Source organism: Oncorhynchus gorbuscha, linkage group LG02 (genome assembly GCF_021184085.1).
Source record: "Oncorhynchus gorbuscha isolate QuinsamMale2020 ecotype Even-year linkage group LG02, OgorEven_v1.0, whole genome shotgun sequence".
NCBI classification, from domain to species: domain Eukaryota; kingdom Metazoa; phylum Chordata; class Actinopteri; order Salmoniformes; family Salmonidae; genus Oncorhynchus; species Oncorhynchus gorbuscha.
The window spans coordinates 18141878-18161875 of record NC_060174.1 but is presented as its reverse complement, the minus strand read 5'-3'; the positions used below and the strand labels follow the sequence as shown (position 1 = coordinate 18161875).

General features: G+C 39.3%; 2 protein-coding genes and 1 long non-coding RNA gene across 5 annotated transcripts; 1 reads left to right on the top strand and 2 right to left on the bottom strand.

The window, feature by feature from the left end:
• Positions 1–407: 407 nt before the first annotated feature.
• On the top strand, positions 408–3819 carry LOC123991478. 2 transcript variants are annotated; one of them, XR_006830807.1, is made up of 3 exons: positions 408–996; positions 1826–1884; positions 2340–3819. It is a non-coding gene; the product is annotated as an uncharacterized LOC123991478 (long non-coding RNA). The 2 variants fall into 2 exon arrangements; XR_006830806.1 differs by lacking the exon at positions 1826–1884.
• Positions 3820–6048: 2229 nt separating this feature from the next.
• Positions 6049–15554, bottom strand: LOC123998177 (mediator of RNA polymerase II transcription subunit 26-like). Of its 2 annotated transcripts, none has more exons than XM_046303186.1 (3): positions 15179–15554; positions 9537–9611; positions 6049–9427 (listed from the first exon to the last, which is right to left on the bottom strand). In XM_046303186.1, exons 1-3 carry the CDS (start codon positions 15248–15250, stop codon positions 7787–7789), a joined length of 1788 nt encoding a protein of 595 aa, XP_046159142.1. In that variant the 5' UTR covers positions 15251–15554; the 3' UTR covers positions 6049–7786. The 2 variants fall into 2 exon arrangements, with proteins under 2 accessions (XP_046159142.1, XP_046159135.1); XM_046303179.1 differs by having other exon boundaries at positions 9537–9614; positions 15179–15553.
• A 578-nt stretch (positions 15555–16132) lies between these two features.
• smim7 (small integral membrane protein 7) lies at positions 16133–19654 on the bottom strand. The gene is made up of 5 exons (XM_046303198.1): positions 19437–19654; positions 19021–19062; positions 18102–18157; positions 17074–17164; positions 16133–16702 (listed from the first exon to the last, which is right to left on the bottom strand). Exons 1-5 carry the CDS (start codon positions 19460–19462, stop codon positions 16687–16689), a joined length of 231 nt encoding a protein of 76 aa, XP_046159154.1. The 5' UTR covers positions 19463–19654; the 3' UTR covers positions 16133–16686.
• Between the last annotated feature and the right edge of the window lie 344 nt (positions 19655–19998).

Genomic DNA, 19998 nt, shown 5'->3' with positions numbered 1-19998 from the left:
CCTTACTAATTAGTGACCTTAATTCATCAATCAAGTACAAGGGAGGAGCGAAAACCCACAGACAATCGGCCCTCCGTGGAATGAGTTTGACATCTATTATAGACATATTTATCATGCACAATTAAACACTTCCAAGTTGAATCATGTTTTCAGTTCATTTGATTGTGCAAAACAAACATCGTTTATGTCTGGCTGTCCATACCAATTTTTACTATTAAAGAAATCTCCAGTGTTGTAGATATTTACAGAATAAAAAAATATATATTTATTTTGCACACCGTTTTTAATGGTCCAACAGACATTTCCACCTGCAGTGCAGAGCGATAGTAGATCCTCCCCCAGAGGGCGTTCTATACTAGGGACTCAGAAATAGAAACTTGAGAAATGATCAAAAAATGTCATCTGGATAGCGCATTGAAGTCCAATGTATGTTTGTAGGCTACTTTGAGAAAGACGGGCTCAAAAGAGAGTTAATTTAACTGCTTACAATGTGGATATTGAGTTTAAAATTCGAGCCATTGTTGATGCGCTCGTCTGGCCTGAGATGTTTGCAACAAGATACAGACAGTTATATCGAAAGAATACTATAGGTTGGAACGCCGTTTGGGTTTTGTCATGTCAAATAACACAGTTATAATATAGAATGTTGTGTGTTCTGAATTTACACGTGCAAGCCAAGCGCAACCACTACTATCAGTAACAATGTCAAAGCTGTACAAAAAAGTCTGCAAACACCGGCGATGACAAATCGTTCATCGTCGGTGTTTACAATACCGCTTAACCCGGCATGTACACGTTAAATGACCGCTTATTGTGATTCGCTTGTGGGCGTGCTGGCAGTATTTTGACCGTGCGTCAAAAATTCAGCACAGCACGTTTGTATGAAGGTCTTATTAGTAAGTAAATAGTTCAATAGTAATATCCTCTAAAACGGTCTAGTGACAAACTTTGCTACCCTGTTTCCAATTGTTGACATGGCTGGGAGAACCTATTCAAGTAAGTAAATATATGTCGAAAATGTTAAGATGCATTATTAGCTAAGTAGCTACAGTGCAGGCTAACTTAATTGAGCAAGCTAACGTTAGCTATCTAGCCAACTTCACATACTCTATAGATAGCTAGCTAAGTTAATTACATTTCACCAGCTACCTAACTTCATATTAGTTATCTTGATGTATTTATCATTGTAAAAAACAAACTCCAAATGCATTTGTAGCTAGCAGCCCCAAAAGTCAAAGTAAGAAAGTAGGCTATTCTGGATAAGACAGATACTTGTGTAGTCCCTGTCCCTAGAAGTGAGGACGGAGATGATAGTAACATTACATTCAGTGCGTTGAAATTTGAGTATAATGAAGTCTTGTGAGGTTTTCTGTTCTCGGATAAAGAGCTATGAAAGCCTGTCTACATATGAAGAGCAGTGATTCTCAGTGCTGGGTACTCAAAGAAGTGCACATTTATTTTTGCCTTAGCACTGCACACCTGATTCAAATGATCAATTCTTCAAGTGGTATTTATGTATTCATTTGTGATGCTATCCTTGATATGATCCTGTAATTGTCACATGCAACACGTGTGCCCATGCATCTGTAGCAGTGTGATGTTATTCCCCTAGATTTTGCACCAAATTGCACACAAGGACCAATTCAAATAGGCCAGGTCAAGAGGGGATGTTAATAATTTGATAATAATAATAATTCAGTGTATTTTTTAAATGTAATTACAGCTGCATAGCTAATGTTTTTCTTTGGTGTACAAACACTTTTTCATATCAATATTGTACATGTGATTGTAAAAGTTTTGTATATTTTTGTTTGGTCCATCGCAGGTTACCTGTATTTCCTTACCCCCTTATTGTTTTCTTTTGCCTGACCTTCAGCTGGTAAGGTATGTTTTCCTTGGCTCCGAAATTGTTTAATATAAAACCGTCATAATGTTACACAATGGACTGTTATGCTACCATAAGTTTGTTACAATGTGGATAATATAAAGATTTATGTTAACAAGTATCACAAAGCTCGCTAACTAGGGTATCTATTGTAACTTGTGAGTACTTGGGACAGTGTTTGAGTGAGTTTCCATGTGCTTGCGCAGGTGCCTGAGAGCAAGGACCGCTCCAAGGGTTAACATAATGTGTGTTGTCTCTTCGTGTGCAGGGCAAATAAAAATAATTCAACTAGCAGACCTGCAGTTGTGGCAGCGTCCTAATTAAAGTACACAACGCAGAATGAACCACGCTACACATCTATCAATCCAATGTTATAAGGGATATTATACTTTAGTAATCTACAATGACCTGGTGATGTAAAAGTCTAATTACATTGTCTTCCATATTCTTACAGATACCTTGTAACTGGAGATATCTTCAAAACGATTGCCTAGTTAACGTGTAGGGCACTGCAAGGTTGGGTCACCAGGGACTGCCTCCTGGAGGAATTCAGGTGTGTGAAGGCTACCTGTGTCCTGCATAACTTCATGAGGATGGACACGAGGACCAGGAGGGGATCTGCAGCTCGCCGCCATGTGCCAGAGGGGAAGTCTGCTGCTCTGCAGGATGTTTCAAGGATGGGGTCCAACAACGCAGCAAAAGAGGCAATCTGTGTGCGGGAGATCTTCACCTCCTACTTCTACTAAGAGGGTGCTGTTCCCTGACAATGCCATAGACTACACTATGCACAACCAAAGGCTCTTTTAATAGCCATGCACATTGCAATAAGAGTATTCTTCCATTTACTTAGCTATGTCAACTGCAGTTATTCAATTCCCACTTTCTCTCCCTTTGATTTCAACTTCTCAGGTAATGGTGCTATTTAGGTAAGTGTGTGATGCCTGTACAAAAACAAAACAGGCTATTTTAAATCAACCACATTGAAAAAATGTAGAACAATTAGACACCCTATAGCCCAAACGCATGTATCAATCTGATTGATGAATTGTGTTGTGCAGTAAGCAGGCTCAGGTATATAACTGGCTCCTTCCACCTTCAAAAAATAGGCAAGGCCAACCATGGAGAATAGTAAGACACTTCATTATTTCTATAACTACGCTATATTGTTTGTCCTCGTGTGTCCGTTCATGTTTTTCAGCATAAAGTACTCTGTAGCCACTTGGTGTGGACACCAGGTGAGGCCACACGCACAAATTCCTATTGAACACTGTCTCTAACTACCTTATTTTCTCAATAAGTCTTTCTCCTTCACTTCATCCCTCTCTTCTTCCTAAATCCTCTAGGTTATATCAGCTATGTAGGTGAACCTCTCCCGCATCTGACTTGGCAACATAGAGGGCACAGCATGGTGAGGTCACTTGGTCAGGTCAACAGGAAGTATTATTAAAGAGATGCTTTACATTGAAATACAGAGATGCAGTAGTCCCAGAGTTAATTATCGAAGATCAGTTTTGCATTTCACTTCCTGGTGATTGATGATTAACAATGTTTGAATAAAAAAATGAAAACAAGGCTTAAACATGCTCTCTCTCTCCATCTGGCTCGTCTGCAGATATATTTTGACATGAGAGGATGCCAACCCCTGGTCCCATCATTGCCACCTTACCCGCTCTTAAGATAACCTTCGGGCTGACTAGAAACACTGTAATTTTGATGAACTGAAAGAATGTTTGGGTAGCACTGATTCATTAATCATATGCTGCATTCCCTGCTCTTTCCCTTTTATGCCTCTTCCTCTGTTTTTATAATGCACAACAGATGTGCATTGAAGTACAGATTGAACTTGTATTTATATTACAATTATAATATTTAATGCATGTGTTTATAACACTTTAATAATGAACTTCTTTCAATAAAGCATTTCACATTCTCTACTGGTTGAAATTAAGTCTCATTTGATGAAATACTATACCTATCCTGTGTTTATCAAATCAATGCAGATGAAGGGCATTAGATATTGAGATGAATGGGTTTTAGAGTATTTACAAGTTACAAATCAGCCTTTAACTAGTTAAATCCTGTTTCTAGTCTTAGTTACAATGTGTAACCATTGATGTCCCAGAACCAAGATTGATAAACACTGTTGAAGTGTATAATTGTAATACATACATGCAGACACGCATCATTCAAAGACTGGAATTTCATCTCCTGGTATTGGATATGACTGAAAAATAATCTTAGACATTTATACCTGAACTGCACCTTTATTTGCCAAGGTAGAGTACATGATCATTGAATATATTAAATATACAGGCTACAATGTGGGGATCTCATGCATGGTAATAACTACATGTATATACGACTTGCATCCTTGGCACAAAGTTATATTCTACTGAATCCTTAGGCTTCATTAATGTCATTGACTGTTTTGAAGTTAATACAACTGGCTATGATAGCTTGGTTCTGAACAAATATGTATACCAAACGGTTGGGTCCATACAGATCGGCTAGATAGCTAGCTACACATCCATTGGCATATACAGGTATTTTTTATCCTCCACTGCACAATAAGCAAGAACGTAGCTAGCTATCTCCCTTGCATGGCAAATATCAGCAAGGCAAGCTGAACAAATTTTACATTCAATTTGCAGTAAATGCTTTAGCTAGCTACTAGATTCTTTACATCCATTGTTTCACAAGATGACAGCCTGGTTTGCTGGTTGTTTCAGGAGTCCTTAAAACAAACAACCATAATGTCATACTCATGTCACAACATAAAGCTAGCTGGCTAATGTTATCTAGTAAGCTAAATCGCGATTTACGTAAATTAACTTTATGATTTAAAAAAATGCATAATCGTTTCTCTACATTAACTAACATATTACTGTCAACTACATTTTTTGGATGATTCGTTAACGTTTCAATCACATTTGCTTCCGTCCGAGTATTTTTGTCAGCCATCTTTGCTGAAGAACGTCTCTAGCCTTGGGTCACACAAATTCGTCATGGGACGAACCACTCGATATGATTGGTCATCGCCCAGTTGTCGTCGCTGGTGATTTGCATAAAGATGGGTAAGGTTGAACTTTTTCACCGCCTCCCACGCCACCTTCCATGGAAGTTAATGGGAAGCGGTGTTTGGGATAACTAGCTTTAGCTTGGTACCTAGCTAGCACCAATACAACCAGCCAGAAAACTATGACCAGTAGAAACTGCAGTAATTTTCATTATTCTTAACAATGATTTAGGAATCCTTGTAAGTATTAGCTAGGTAGCCAATTGGAACTGAACTTAGGTTCATGAAAATAAATAGCTATCCAGCTACTTAACCCTTTTGCCCAAAGCTAACGATATAAGCAGCCAGCTAGCTTCATCTGGCTAGTGGGGCTCAACCGGACAGGGTTGTGTTGTAAAGCTAGACACAATAAGGATTAGTCACAATGGTGGAATGTGTGGTTTGTCTTCAAAATAAAAGTACCTATTTGAAAGTGTTGCAGAAGGTCACATTTGGTGGAATAATGCAATGAAATGGGGTATCAGTCTACTCGGTGACACCCACACAACACAACTGTGAAGAGATTATACAAATAATAGCATTGTAGCACTTATTGCAGGACTGTGACTGTGAAATCACCTCCCCAGTCAGCCTATTGTGTCATTCATATTGCACTGTACAGCTTTACCTACAGATTGGGGATCAGTACACAAGATATTTTTTTCCCCAACGTCCTCCTCAGAGATATCAGACTCCAAAACACAGTATTGTTTTCCCTCTGAAATAGTGTTCAATACACATAGGTTGACAATAAATGTGGCTCAATTCACAGTTGTTTCAGAGTCCCGCAATGAGAGCTACGAAGCTAATGTTCTCTGGGTGTCACGGAGTAGACTGATACCCATGTCATTGATCCATAATCCATAGGCAAGGCTGTACAGTGAAGTATGCACCCAATGCAATTCTAAAGTAAAATACATCCAGTGTGATTTCAACATTTTTGTCAGATTAACAAATAGTCTTTTGTTGATTTTATTTAACATTTGTTAGAGGCTGCGTCTTTCGAATCCGGTATCAGGAAGAATAAAAGTCAGAACCTGTCGTTAATGATCTTTAATTAAGGTAAATGCAATTTTCGTATATACGGGCTCTCTATCCCACCTCGCAGGGCAAACAGAGAACTGACAGGATGTACGTAAACAGCTGTTCTTATACTGTGATAGACATAGTTCCAACCCGTCTGTTGGCCTATCACAGTAGAGACTTGCTCAGCCTATCGCAGGCGCTCAGACTAGTCCTAGTCTCTTGGCGCTTCTTGGAGTCCACCCTCTGTCGATGTATAGATTCTCACTGTTCTGGTATCACACCCTAGTTGTAACAGTTGCTCAGTTCCTGCTATTGTGTTGTTCAGTATTTTTCCATCTCAGTTAAACCTTGTGATGACCACCCCTCCCTATACCTGATTACCACAACTTTGTAACATGCAGCAAGTCACACCATGTGCTCAATATTGTCTCACACACAGACAGGCAAAGCAAATGTAGCAAACAGTACACCGCTTTGCAACATGCAAGTCACACCATGTTACTCAGTTCTTGTCACACACACAGATAAAGACAAAGCAGCTGTTGTTCAAACAATTCAATCTTAACTAATATGGTACGTTTAAAATGCATTAATCCTAAATCCTTACACATTCCAACCTCGTTTACCTGATCTATTCAAGTATGGCATAATTCTACTATTTGTATTAATTTGCATCAAAGTCATTGATATACTTTTATTTTGAAGGCTAACCGCAAAGTCCACTATTGTGGCTAACTTCACATAGATGTGTCCGACAACCATTAATCAAATAACGGCAACATAGCATACGTATCTATAAATAGTTGTGACAAATGTCATATTCAGGTCCTGATTGGTCAACAAGCTTATTTGACGTGAATATTTGACACGCAAAGACCCAAACGGCTTTCCACATGAAAGGGAGAAAGACACTCACGATATGCTTTTTTATTTTTTATTAACACATACTGTATCAACGTGTCCATTTAAAAAGGACTAAGTAGCAAATATGTTCTCCTCTGAATTCCTGAACACAAAAAGGCAAATTTATGTACATTCACTAAGGCTCCGTTTGAAGAAACATTGTTTTCCATAAGGCAAACAATATAAAGGAATGGGAACAAGTATATTTCCAGCATAAACATTTTATTTTTCTGTTTTTCCTCATAGTTGCAATGTTGTAGCATCATCTGCTTTGCCATTAGAATTCATATTTTACTACCTAGAAACAGGAAAAAAGGAAAAGCTAAAGAAAATGCTATTAACTCACATTTCCATAATGTGTCATTTTGCAGATAGTTTCCCTGTATATTAAGATGTTAGTGTTGGTGCAAGAACCGTTCTAGTTGTATGGTGGTATGGAATGTTGCTACTACAAACAATTTTTGTGAGAAAATATGCAGAACACAGTTTTACCTTACCTGACAAGCAGAACTGATTGAATAAGTGAAGTGTATAATTTTATTTTATGTAACTAACAAAATGAAAGAAAATGAGAAATAAATGCATACATGATATAACCACACGTTTCATTCCCTTTGCCAGCATGTACATGCCAAACAGGTTCCATACTTGCAGTTACTGGACACCTTAAACTCTTAGCATTTGGCAGACAATGTATGGACCCATTCCACTCAAAGAACTTCAGTGATGCTTCAGCTGAGCTCTCTCCCATCGAACACTGATCAACGTTTGCTTTTTATGGGAGCAGCACAATTAGCAAGGCCTCTCTTACACGACGTCTGCAAAGGAGTGAGCAGGTTCTTCCATTGACAATTGCCTTTTTGCACTCAGCCAAGGAAGGTGCCATTTTTCCCTCTTGAAGCCACAGCTCATTAAACTCAGTCTAGGCAGACATATGGCAGGATATTCAGCTTGCCATCATCCCCATGTGAGTCTAAGGAAATGCAATCTGTCCATTCATACCAGTTGTCCTTGGTGTCATAGCAACCATTCACCCCAGGCCAGTGCTCCTTGTGTATTCTGTTGAGATCCTTGTTTGTGACCGCTCGGCTCACCCCTGGTAAGTCCGTATCAGGGATATTTGGTACCAGCATGTGTTTTTTTCTGCCCTCTTTGATATGATGTCCCTCTTGTTTCAAGTACTCAGACATGAAAAAGTGTGCCCCCGAGGTTTGAGCCCCAGACAATGTGAGCACATTGCTTTGACGGTTAAGGTAGGACTGGATGATTTCATTCCTTGACAGCTCTTTCCAGTTGGTCTGTTGAAACGGACTGGGAGTAACAGGGCTATTCTGTGCACAATGGTTCTGCTTGAGCAGTTCTGTCCGAGGAAGTTCTGGTGTGACCGGAGCCACTGTGGCCTCCCGTTCCGGGTCAGACTCTTTGAGGGTTGAGGGTTTGATCTGCCCTGTTACAGGGTCAAACGTAAGTCTACGGTCTTTTAACCTACATGGCATTGTGGTCTCTTCCGTGGGCTGCCCACCCAAGTTCACTGTATAGTCTCTGGACCTGTATTTCTTTCTCCTCTTTCTCTCTGTGCTAGTGACAGAACCATCACTCTCTGCCTTCACCTCGCTGTGGGACGAGGCTTTGAGGTGCAGAGTGCTTTGTTGAAGGCGTTGGTCCACGTCTGCCGGTCCGTCCCAATGAAGGGCAGACTCTGTAGGCAGAGGCCCAACAGTGAGGGAACCCTGCATACATGGGGTTAAAAGGTGTGGAGAATGCAAAGGAGAGGGCCCCAGTCCAGAGCTGTCCATGACCCTGGGGCCCCTAGCAGGGCTCAGTAGAGTCGTTGATTTGGTCATAGACAGTTTAACTACCGCATCCTGTTTTATACTTCTGGGACTATATGAGTTGCTTCGAGGGTGTTTGGGCTGATGCAGCCCCCCTCCTGAGACAGCCAGGTCCATTTTGCCATGCTGTTGCAAAACAGTCGTTTTGAGCAATGTGGAAGTGCTCAGAGGTTTGGCTACTCCCGGTGAGCTAGGGTGAGGTTTGACAGCATTGACAGGGATATTGTTGAGCCTGTCGATGTCAAGATGCTCAGCACCATCCTTGTCTGATTTAAGATGTGTACCACATGTGTCCGTAAAAGCCTCAGGACCGGCTCCAATTCCATTTGTTGGCAGTCGCGAGTTGTGTGTTCTTTCATAGGCGGTTATTTTGGACATTTTCACTGGTATGTGCTGCCTGTCCCTCTGTTCCCCCTTCCGTTTTCGGGTGCCTGACTTTTCCGCTTTGGGGGAGTAACGGTTGTTGAAGTCATTTCTATTCTTGAGTTCCGGAACCATTTTACCTGAAGGCGAGATAGCAGCTGGAGGGGAGACGTCCATCCGGCAGAGATGCATACCACCGTTGGCAGCGCCTGGCAGACCCATATGCCCCTTGGATAGTGCCTCACTCTGCCCAGGCTCAATTAGCTTCTGCCATGTGCGCAGGAGCTTCTTTGCGCGCTTGGCGAGATCCTCATCCTTCGTCTTTTTCCTTACGTCGTTGATCAGCTTGCCAAGGCGGGTTTCCTTGAGGAAGAACAGGAAGTTTTCTTTAGTACAAACCCAATCTTCACAACATCTATTTCCAAGAGCTGACATAATATTATTATGGATATTTACCCCTAGTGTATCCTACCTCAAGTGCTTCCTTGGTGATGGGATATTTCTCCAAATAGGAAATTACTTCCATTACAGCCACCATGTTGCAGATCTGCTGGAAAGTAAACATCAAATCATGTTAAAACTATTCATAATAAAGAAAGACAGAAAATGTCCCTAGGAAAACCCTCAATTACTATTTACAAAGACAGATGAGGCATTTGGATATTTGTAAATAAAGAGCTTTGAGTGTATATAGCAAATCATTGGATTCAAAACCACACACTGACATCCATAGAGTCGGTGGCTTAGATCAGGTGTTTAAACTTTTTCACTCAAGTCCCCCCTTCCACCATTGGGGAACATCCCACATCCCCCCTGCACGTGCACACCACTTCTATTTCTATGGGCACAAGAACTGTTCACACCCCTCTTGTTGGCGGAGAGAAAATGTTGCAGGTTTAAAGCTTATTTCATGCAATTCTACACATTGTCATGGGGTGCAGAGAACATTTAGCCATTTTAAAGCTCATATTCTTGGAATTCTATACATATTGCCATGTGTAATGTGTATTCATGTGATATTTGAGTGACTTGAACATTACTACAAAATCTTTGGGATAAAACACCTAGTTAAAAAAACCTGACATGGGCTAGTTGATCTGGACATTTCTGATAAGTTAGAAATAGCCATCTATGGCAGTGTTTCCCAACCCTGGTCCATGAGTACCCACAAAAGTACAGTTTCATTGTCGCCCTTTTAATTGATGAGGCCTAACGGATCATTCCCCAGATCAATGGATGTATAGAGGTTGACAGTCAGCTACTGACCTGTGGACAGAGACCATATGAAAACAAATAACATGTTCGCCAACAAGTCATGTCTGCAGGCAGCAGCAGGACTACAATATCTTTAACTAAGTTATGAATATCATGAGTCTCTCTCTGGCTAGCTTCTTGGTAGCTCCCCTCAGTCTGACATTTTGTTTAGTTTGAATGTTTTTCATCTCAAAAAACAATATACAGGAGTAGTTAGATGTTAAGGCCTACTAGCCTCGTATAAAATGTCACCCCCCCCCCCAAACATTAGCCTACACAGCTTCAACCACTTATACAATGCAAATAGTAGTCTGTCAGCAGCTAGTAGTCTATCAGAATTTCCATGGTGTAGCCATCTCTGTTTAACAGAAATCTCACTGATGATGAATTTAGTGTTGTTGATCATCAAATACAAATGGCTGTTATTCAGATTAGCACCCCACAGTGATTTCCCCTGTAAAATGTGGAAGACAAAAGCATATGGCTAAATTTGAATGGACTTTCAGATGTGCACCTGTACCGGGGATGTAAACTGATAGCAGTTTCAAGTTTGAGATTACAAAACTGAGAATACACATGCAAATGTTAGCCATTCTAGTCATACCAGTAAGGAGCATTAGGCTAAACCTAACCAATCCACTAAATCTGACTGGCTAGATTTATTCATATTCAAAAAAACTTGACTCAACAATAAGAGGGTTTTGTGCAAGATATGTTCAACTAAAACTGTTTACACACACAATATATATAACAACCCAAATCAAATCTCAGCTCTGAATTGGCTCAATGAATATTATGCTGTAAGCCTTGGCAGAGAAAGGTTATTTTCAGCAGTGTATGCCTATTAGTGCTGAGTGAATAAATTACATTTCAAGGGGGTTTTCAGTTATTAAACAAATCATTTTGGGAGGGGCCTATCACACCATTTCTCAGACATGGCTAGAAAGATTCCAGCTTTTATCAAAGTCAGTGGTCTAAAGTACTACTTAAGTCATTTTGTTATGGTATCTGTACTTTACATTTTTATTTTTGACAACTTTATTTTCTTTAAGAATGTAGTGAATCAAAATTATGTACTTTTTACTCCATACATTTTCTCTGACAGCTAAAAGTACTCCTTACATTTTGAGTGCTTAACAGGACAGGAAAATGGTCCAATTCACACACTTACCAAGAGAACATCCTTGGTCATCTACTGCCCCTGATGTTGCGGACTCACTAAACACAAATGCTTTGTAAATTATGTCTGAGCGTTGCATTGTGCCCCTGGCTATCTGTAAATTTAAAAAACAAGAAAATGGTGCCCGCTGGTTTGCTTAATATAAGGAATTTGAAATTATTTACACTTTTACTTCACTTTTCATACTTAAGTATATTTTAATAATTACATTTACTTTTGATACTTAAGTATATTTCAAACAAAACACTATTTTACTGGGTGACTTTCACTTTTACTTGAGTCATTTTCTATTAAGGTATCATTACCTTTACTCAAGTATCACAATTGGGACCAGCATTTAGCTAAACTCGCATTAACATCTGCTTACCATGTGTATGTGACCAATAAAATTCGATTTGGGTACTTTTTCCACCACTGGTCAAAGTAATGTCAAATGTTTAAATTTTAGCTAACCCTAAACCTTTCCCCAACCTTAACCTAATTTTCCTAACCTGCTGCGAAATGTCAAATCTGATGTTAATTTTATTAAAGCTGGAACCCTTCTAGCCAAGACCCCATTCTCATTCATGAGAGAAATTAAGTTAAGATATGGGAAGCTGGGCTGAGAGTTGTAGTTTTCCTGAAGCAAATATTCAACCTAGTTCAGTGCATAAATGTGGTAATTAACTACAATGGTCATAATCCATTGCGGCTGTTATTTTCCAGATCAAAGTAGATACACTTTTACGCCTGCTACGTTAGGGTAAGATACACAGACCGCAAACACCGCCGCATGAGAGCGGAATGTACACAACACTACTACGAGAGAGACGGATAGAGACAGTTTGTGAAAGTCAGTGGTGGAAAAAGTACCCAATTATCATACTTGAGTAAAAGTAAAAGTACTTTAATAGATATTACAAGTAAAAGTGATTCACCCAGTAAAATACTACTTGAGTAAAAGTATTTGGTTTGAAGTATACTTGAGTATCAAAAGTAAAAGTATAAATCATTGCAAATTCCTAATATTAAGCAAACCAGCAGCACAATGCGTTTTTACATTTATGGCTAGCCAGGGCCACACTCCAGCATCATTTACATATTAAGAATTTGTGTTTAGTGAGTCCGCCAGACCAGAGCCAGTAGAGACGACGTCTTTATAAGCTTGTGAATTGACCATTTTACTGTCCTGCTAAGCATTCCAAATGTAATGAGTATTTTTGGGTGTCTGGGAAAATGTGTGGAGTAAAAAGTACATCATTTTCTTTAGGAATGTAGTGAAATAAAAGTCGTCAAAAAATAAAAAATAAATAGTAAAGTACAGATACCCCCAAAATCTACTTAAGTATTAATTTACACCACCGTTGAAAGTATGCCTTGTGTTTTTTTTTTAACTAGTAAAATGATCATCTGACAGCTCTGCAGCATACAGTACTTAGGCAGGCTAGCCTAGCTAAATAGTATGACTAAAGACAGTACAGTATGGGGAGAACAGAGTAATGTTAGATGGTTGTCTGGCTGGCTGCTTCTGCCTGAGCAGAGATGAGATTACTTTAAGGAATGAAAAATAATCAAATTAAATAAAACGAAATATACACAACTGAAATGTTTCAATATTTCATAGTAATTTCCTATTTGTCTATGAGGACCTGAGAGACAATGGAATATTTTAATTTTTTGGCAATTGAAAAAAAAGAGCTCTTATAATTTTACGGTCATCATTTCATAATGCATGTAAAAAAAAATAATGTTAACTGAAATTTAGGACTTTAAAAAAATATATTTTTGATAATCAAACAGACTTCAAAAATCACTAAATTGCTCAGCACTAATGCCTATGACAGGTAGGCCCACAAGTCTTGACCAACAGACTTGGCAAGCATCCTTGCAATGTGTTGGCACTTCAACAACACATTTGGTTACCTCAGACATTTCTTTCAAGGGAACACTTTGTTAATATCAAATAGCATAAGTAGTTGGGCCTTTGACTGATGGCACTCATACTAAGCCTACACTACAAACTGATCCAAGTCTGGCTGTGCTGAATATGTTTAGTGCGCTTTCAATTTAAAACATTGTCTGTCAAATTATCTTTACTGGGTAATAGGCCTAATCACTGAATGCTATAGGTAGCTAATTACCAAAGACATTGCTGACGTTGGTGCTAGGTTAAGAGTGGTCAGGTCATTCTTCCATTTAGTTAGCTAGCTACAGTGCCTAGTAAGCAGTTAGCTGAATGTCCACACTCGCCAGTCTACTTGGTCCTAACTTAAAAATCAGTAAAGGGGTGGCGGACTAAACTCCAGTAAAGTCGCAGTTTTTATCTCTGGTTGGCTTCAATAGTAATAGGCAACGGTACTGTTTGCATCTTTAAATATACTGAAACAAAATAAAAACGCAACATGTAACAATTTCATTGATTTTACTGAGTTACAGTTCATATGAGGAAATCTGTAAATTTAAATACATTCATTAAGCCCTATGCCACACCTGTCAGGTGGATGGATTATTTTGGCAAAGGAGAAATGTTCACAAACAAATTTGAGAGAAATACACGTTGTGGGTATTGAGCATTTCTGTGATCTTTTGTTTCAGCTCATGAAACAAGTTCTCTCACGTCACCCCGCTCCTCCGCTCTCTCCATTGGCTTCCAGTTGAAGCTCGCATCCGCTACAAGACCATGGTGCTTGCCTACGAAGCTGTGAGGGGAACGGCACCTCAGTACCTCCAGGCTCTGATCAGGCCCTACACCCAAACAAGGGCACTGCGTTCATCCACCTCTGGCCTGCTCGCCTCCCTACCACTGAGGAAGTACAGCTCCCGCTCAGCCCAGTCAAAACTGTTCGCTGCTCTGGCCCCCCAATGGTGGAACAAACTCCCTCACGACGCCAGGACAGCGGAGTCAATCACCACCTTCCGGAGACACCTGAAACCCCACCTCTTTAAGGAATACCTAGGATAGGATAAGTAATCCCTCTCACACCCCCCTTTAAGATTTAGATGCACTATTGTAAAGTGACTGTTCCACTGGATGTCATAAGGTGAATGCACCAATTTGTAAGTCGCTCTGGATAAGAGCGTCTGCTAAATGACTTAAATGTAAATGTTAAATGTAATGGGACCAACAATTTACATGTTGCGTTCATATTTTTGTTCAGTGTAGTTAGCTTGCTTGCTAGTTAGCTAACATTACGTTTCGAAATCAAAACTAACTAGCTAGCTGTGCTAAATGACAGGTAAGCAGATAGTTATTTTATTAGAATAACTGAGACAGGTTGAAAACGCTGAGGTATAGTAACGGTTGAGAATAATGATTTATACTATTGGTTGAGAACCGAATATGTCAACATACTAGCCTCACAAGGCTCCTGATCTCGCGAGTTTACATGAATGGTTCATTACCAGCAACACCGCGGTATTGTTTATACGAAGCTATCAACATGTTGGGGGTCAGTCCAGAGTCCAGTGTGTTTAGCTAGTTACTACACAGCTAATTAACTAGCTTAGTATCTAGTATTTACTTAGCTTAACAACAAACTCTTAGATCTACCTAGCTACCAGGCTTACAGCTAACGTTACTGTAGTTAGCTAATGTACGCTGTCGACGTTAGTCATAAGACAATAACAATAACAATAGGGGACCATTGCAATTGTGGTTACATACACTTAAAATGAGTGGAAAAGTTAACTAGTTAACTCACATTGCTTTGGCCATCGATGGCCTGCATCAGCCGGTCTCTCATCTCCTGCGGAGTTGCCGTAGCCGATGTCATTGCCTGGCAGTGGTGCGGATCAGTACAGTAGACGAGGGCGAGGAATCCTCCGAAAAGACGGGTGGGTGACTTAGACACTCACAGGCCTTTTGGGAGATGTGTTAGTAAATAAAGCCCCATATTTTATGGGGCTTTATTTGTTGTCCAGGTGTATTCATGTATTTTGCAATGAATAACTGTCTCCAGAGAGAGGATCTTCCGAATACGCATGTGTCCAACTGCCTCTTCGGCAGTAGCCAACGCTGTGGCAGTGGTCTTTCAACATCGGTTTCTCTGCTGTTGAAAAACGCTCTCCTGGTGCATGGTGGGAAATGTTGTAACACAGAGACGTCACCACGTACACTGCCATCGACTGTGAATGGAAATGTATCAACATAAGGAGATATTTTTTGTATACATTCAGTTTCATTACTGGGTTATCATATTGCAGGATGGATGTGTAACCAAACACTAGCTGGACAACGTTGTCTCAGAGCAGTTCTTATTATTCTGTATTTATACTGAACAATAAAGTAAACGCAACAATGGACGATTTTACAGAGTTACAGATCATATGGAAATCAGTCAATTGAAATAAATGCATTAGGCCCCAATCTATGCATTCCACATGACTGTGCAGGGGCGTAGCCATGAGGGCATCTAGTCTTAGACTAAACATTATGTAGTCTCAATTCAATACATTTAGCATGAACAGTAGAGCCCAAAAAATACATTCTGATAAATGTCATAACTGAAGCCTATATAGGCCTATGCTCATTCATTTAATGAAGACTTAATACACAAATGTTTTACATGCTTACACAGGTGAACGGTCGAGAATCACTGAAACACTACTCAAATACCGGAATAGAAAAGGAAAAAAGGTATGCTGAAAACACCAGGTGCATTTCAGAGTAAAGGTTTATTATACAGAACAAGGTTATAGATGTGACAAAAGTACACAACGATGAATTGAAGTCTGACTGCTGGTAACATCAGAAGGCCTATGTAAGAAACACATCAAACATGTCTAAAATGGTTGGGGATTTACATATTTTCTCATTGTATTCACAAGTTTTAGAAGAAAATGAGGACTATAAATAACAGGTCAGCAACCCAAATAAGATACTAAGTCTGAAAGGAACAGAAAATTATGAAGAGAACAGCCAAGAGTCCAATGTTTTGTATATTCACAGTTGAATAAACATGGAGGTCCAAATATAACATGTACAAATGTGTTTTAACTAACTTATACATGTAGTAGTAAGTGTTATTGTGCAGAATCATCTGCTTACTGAAAATTACAGGCAAGACATTGAGATATATAAATACAAGGTAAATGCACAGAATGGTCACAGGATCTGACACAAGAGCAACCCATCAAAGTATCAACTCAAAAAAGATTTAATATTTGTTTCATTTTTCAGCAGGGGTCCCCAATCCAACAACGAAGTTGATCATGATCCAAACAATCTGTAAGTGTAATAGATATGGGCAATAAATACATTATAGTCAATAAGGAGTATACCTTTTGAGGCACAGAAGCACCTCAGTGTGAACATTACTATTATAAACTGAGTGGTTTGAGCCCTGAATGCTGATTGGCTGAACGCTGTGGTATATCAGACCATATACCACAGGTATGACAAAACATTATTTTTACACTTGTAATTACGTTGGTAACCAGTTTATAATAGTAATAAGGCAACTCAGGGGTTTGTGGCATATGGCCAATTGTGCGTAAGAAGAACACTTAGCTGTGGTATATTGGCCATATATACACCACACCCCCTCGGGTCTTATTGCTTAAGTAGATTAGCCTCTACAAGATGGCAGATACTTACAGAATCATGCAAAACATCATGAAGATGTTCCATAAGGCAATGAAGATCCGGAAGTAACGTAGACTCAGGAGGAACTCCCTGATGTTGTCACCTAAAACAAATACGCCATTAAATAATTTCAGCCCTTCATTGTGTTTTATTGGTCCATCTAGCCTGTTTATAGATGCTAACTACCTTTATCGCCTATTGACGATAGTATCTTAGTATCTTCTGGCTGGGGGAGTTTTGTTAAGAGTCCTAACGCTTGCTCTAAACATTAAAACACACATCGCTTGCAGTACGGTTTTGGTAAGGAACTTACCTTTCATATCAGCAAGAAATAATTTTCCCCAAAAGGTAAATTACCACACACACCTTTAAAAGGGTTAGAGTTCCCACATGGCCATATTCCCATTTTACATCGCTTGTTTAAGGAAAACAAACGGAAGAGAGTCGACTACCTGTGCTAATTAGCTATCTGCGTCACCGAACACCTGTGTGTAAATGGACGACTGACATCACAAATATGTTGTCACTGAAAAATGTAGTTGGATGAACTGTTAAAACAGTGTACAGTAAGTATATTTTGCATTTGTGAAATTAATTTGATGTGATATGAAAGTAGAGCGTTTTATGTTTCTAGAACCGTACAGCAATTGAGAATCAATTCACATTTAGATGGAGTATGTGGATGTTTTGGTTGCCAGAGACAATTCACCTCAAAGAGAACATGTAAACTCCTAGAACTATAAGGATTAAAGTTAGGCTCCTTCAGTCCAATATTGGGCTACTGTCCATCAGTCCAATATTGGGCTACTGTCCACCATGCAATGCAGTGTACCAATCATGCTTCAGTCTGACTCAAAGGCAAAAGGGGAAGGTATACAAACAATGCAGAAACATCAGCCATAGCTGCCTGCAGCCTAATGTTATTGAAAAATAGATTCTCTCTCAATGCAGACCACTCAAGTGTCCCTACTTTTTCATGTATTAGTTACCCTGTAAAGTTCTCACAGGTGAGATTTTTAATACTGTCATGTATTACACACCTGTAGTTGGTCCACGAGGTTCATCTCCAAATCCTCCATGAGTCTCCTTTCTCTTTCTGTAATAGAGGACAGTGTTGTTTGTCTTGTATTGATGAGCTAGTAAAAATATGTGGTTGAGCAATATTGTCTGTTACCAGTGTATCAGTTATAATACTTTGAATTTCACCAGGTTCATATATTAATATAGCATGTTGATTTGTTATTACGCATTCCTGCATCCTGGGGAATTAGGAGAGCGCATACTTATGTTTTACCCTGTGTGCTCATGCTCAAATAACTGATGCACTGGGAGAGGTAGGTATGCTTTTTCTGTCATCTTCAGAAAAAAAAGTTAGATTAAGCACAAAGTCAGTGTTTTGTTCATGAATAATGATGTATAGTTTACTCATAAGTGGATGTATTGTCAAGATGTAATTGTACTTTTTTAGGATGATATTAACATTATGAATTTAACATGTGGTTACTAGCTAGCTAAGGTATTGTATGTGTGAACTATGGCAAGGTCCTCGACTAATCCCAGTCCTTTGTATTGTCCGTCCGTTGTACAGAGAGGTGACGTTTGGCAGAACGTATTTGTGCTCTACAAATGTTTTGTCTTCTTTTGGATGCAGTTATGTGGTTTTATCTATGTAAAATGTACATTGTGTTGATACATTACAAGGAGGCTGTACTCACTTTATTTTAAAATAATTTTGATGCACTAGGAGAGCGAGAGAGGCAACGATTGGCAGGACCTATTTATGCTCTACAAATGTTTTGTATTTTGGATGCAGGATAGAGAACTCTGATACAATAAAACACACTGATCTCTGAAGTCAACGTCTTTAGTCTCAATCAATCACACACAACGCAGAGCTACAGTACCTGTTACACATGCACAACGTCTTCAGGGTAAGACTCAAAATTGGATCATACTCACAGTTTGAAGTTTAACACAGCACCAGCATTCATGAGTAAGGTCCTAAAAAGGAGGACACAGACAACTAGAAATGATCACTTCTAATGAAGCACATGCCATGGCACAGAACTCCAACTTTGTCACGAAGCAAGTCTAAACTGGGCTACTGTAGCTAGCTAACGTTAGTGAGCTGGCAAAGAAAATAACTAACTAGGCTTGCTCAGCCACACAGGCGTAGCTGGTAGTAGTTAGCTTTCTTTTACGCCTGCTAAGCGTTAGCTTGCTAAGAACAACAATCAAACTACACACTGGCTGGTTGAAACAAAATACCACTATTGCTTAATATCACATTACCTATTTTTTTTTAAATATCATTAATCTTTTCATTAAGTCGTTGATTTGTTTCAATAACACAATTTTAAAAAGGAGAACATTACCCGAATATCAAGAGATCCCCGATCATTTTGTCCACATCAGAGGCGCTATAACTTCCGTAAACGTCATCAAAATAGTTTCAAAAGGCTGAAGGGAAATCCTGGGTAATGTTCAGTAGAGAAAACGTTTTGAAGAGAAAGCCACATTAGAAATATGATCAATCACGTTGGGCAGGGGTGTCAAACTCATTCCATGGAGGGCCTAGTTTTTTTTCTTCTTTCATTTAAGATCTAGACCAGGTGAGGGGAGTTCTTTACTAATTAGAGACCTTAATTCATCAATCAAGAACAAGGGAGGAGCGAATACCCAAAGACACTCGGCCCTTCGTAGAATGAGTTTGACACATGTGACGTAGGGGGTAATGAATGGAAACAATCAAGCACCACCCTCATCCAATAAACTTGAGGAGTCTTCGAGTAATTAAATTACGTTTTAGGTTTTCTGTTAAATAGACCCTACGTTTCTCGTCATTAGGCCAGTTAAAAGACCGAGGTTCCATAAATTTAATAACTTTATTATATTCAATTTTAGCGTATGTATTGCAAAAAAATTAATGGGAGATAA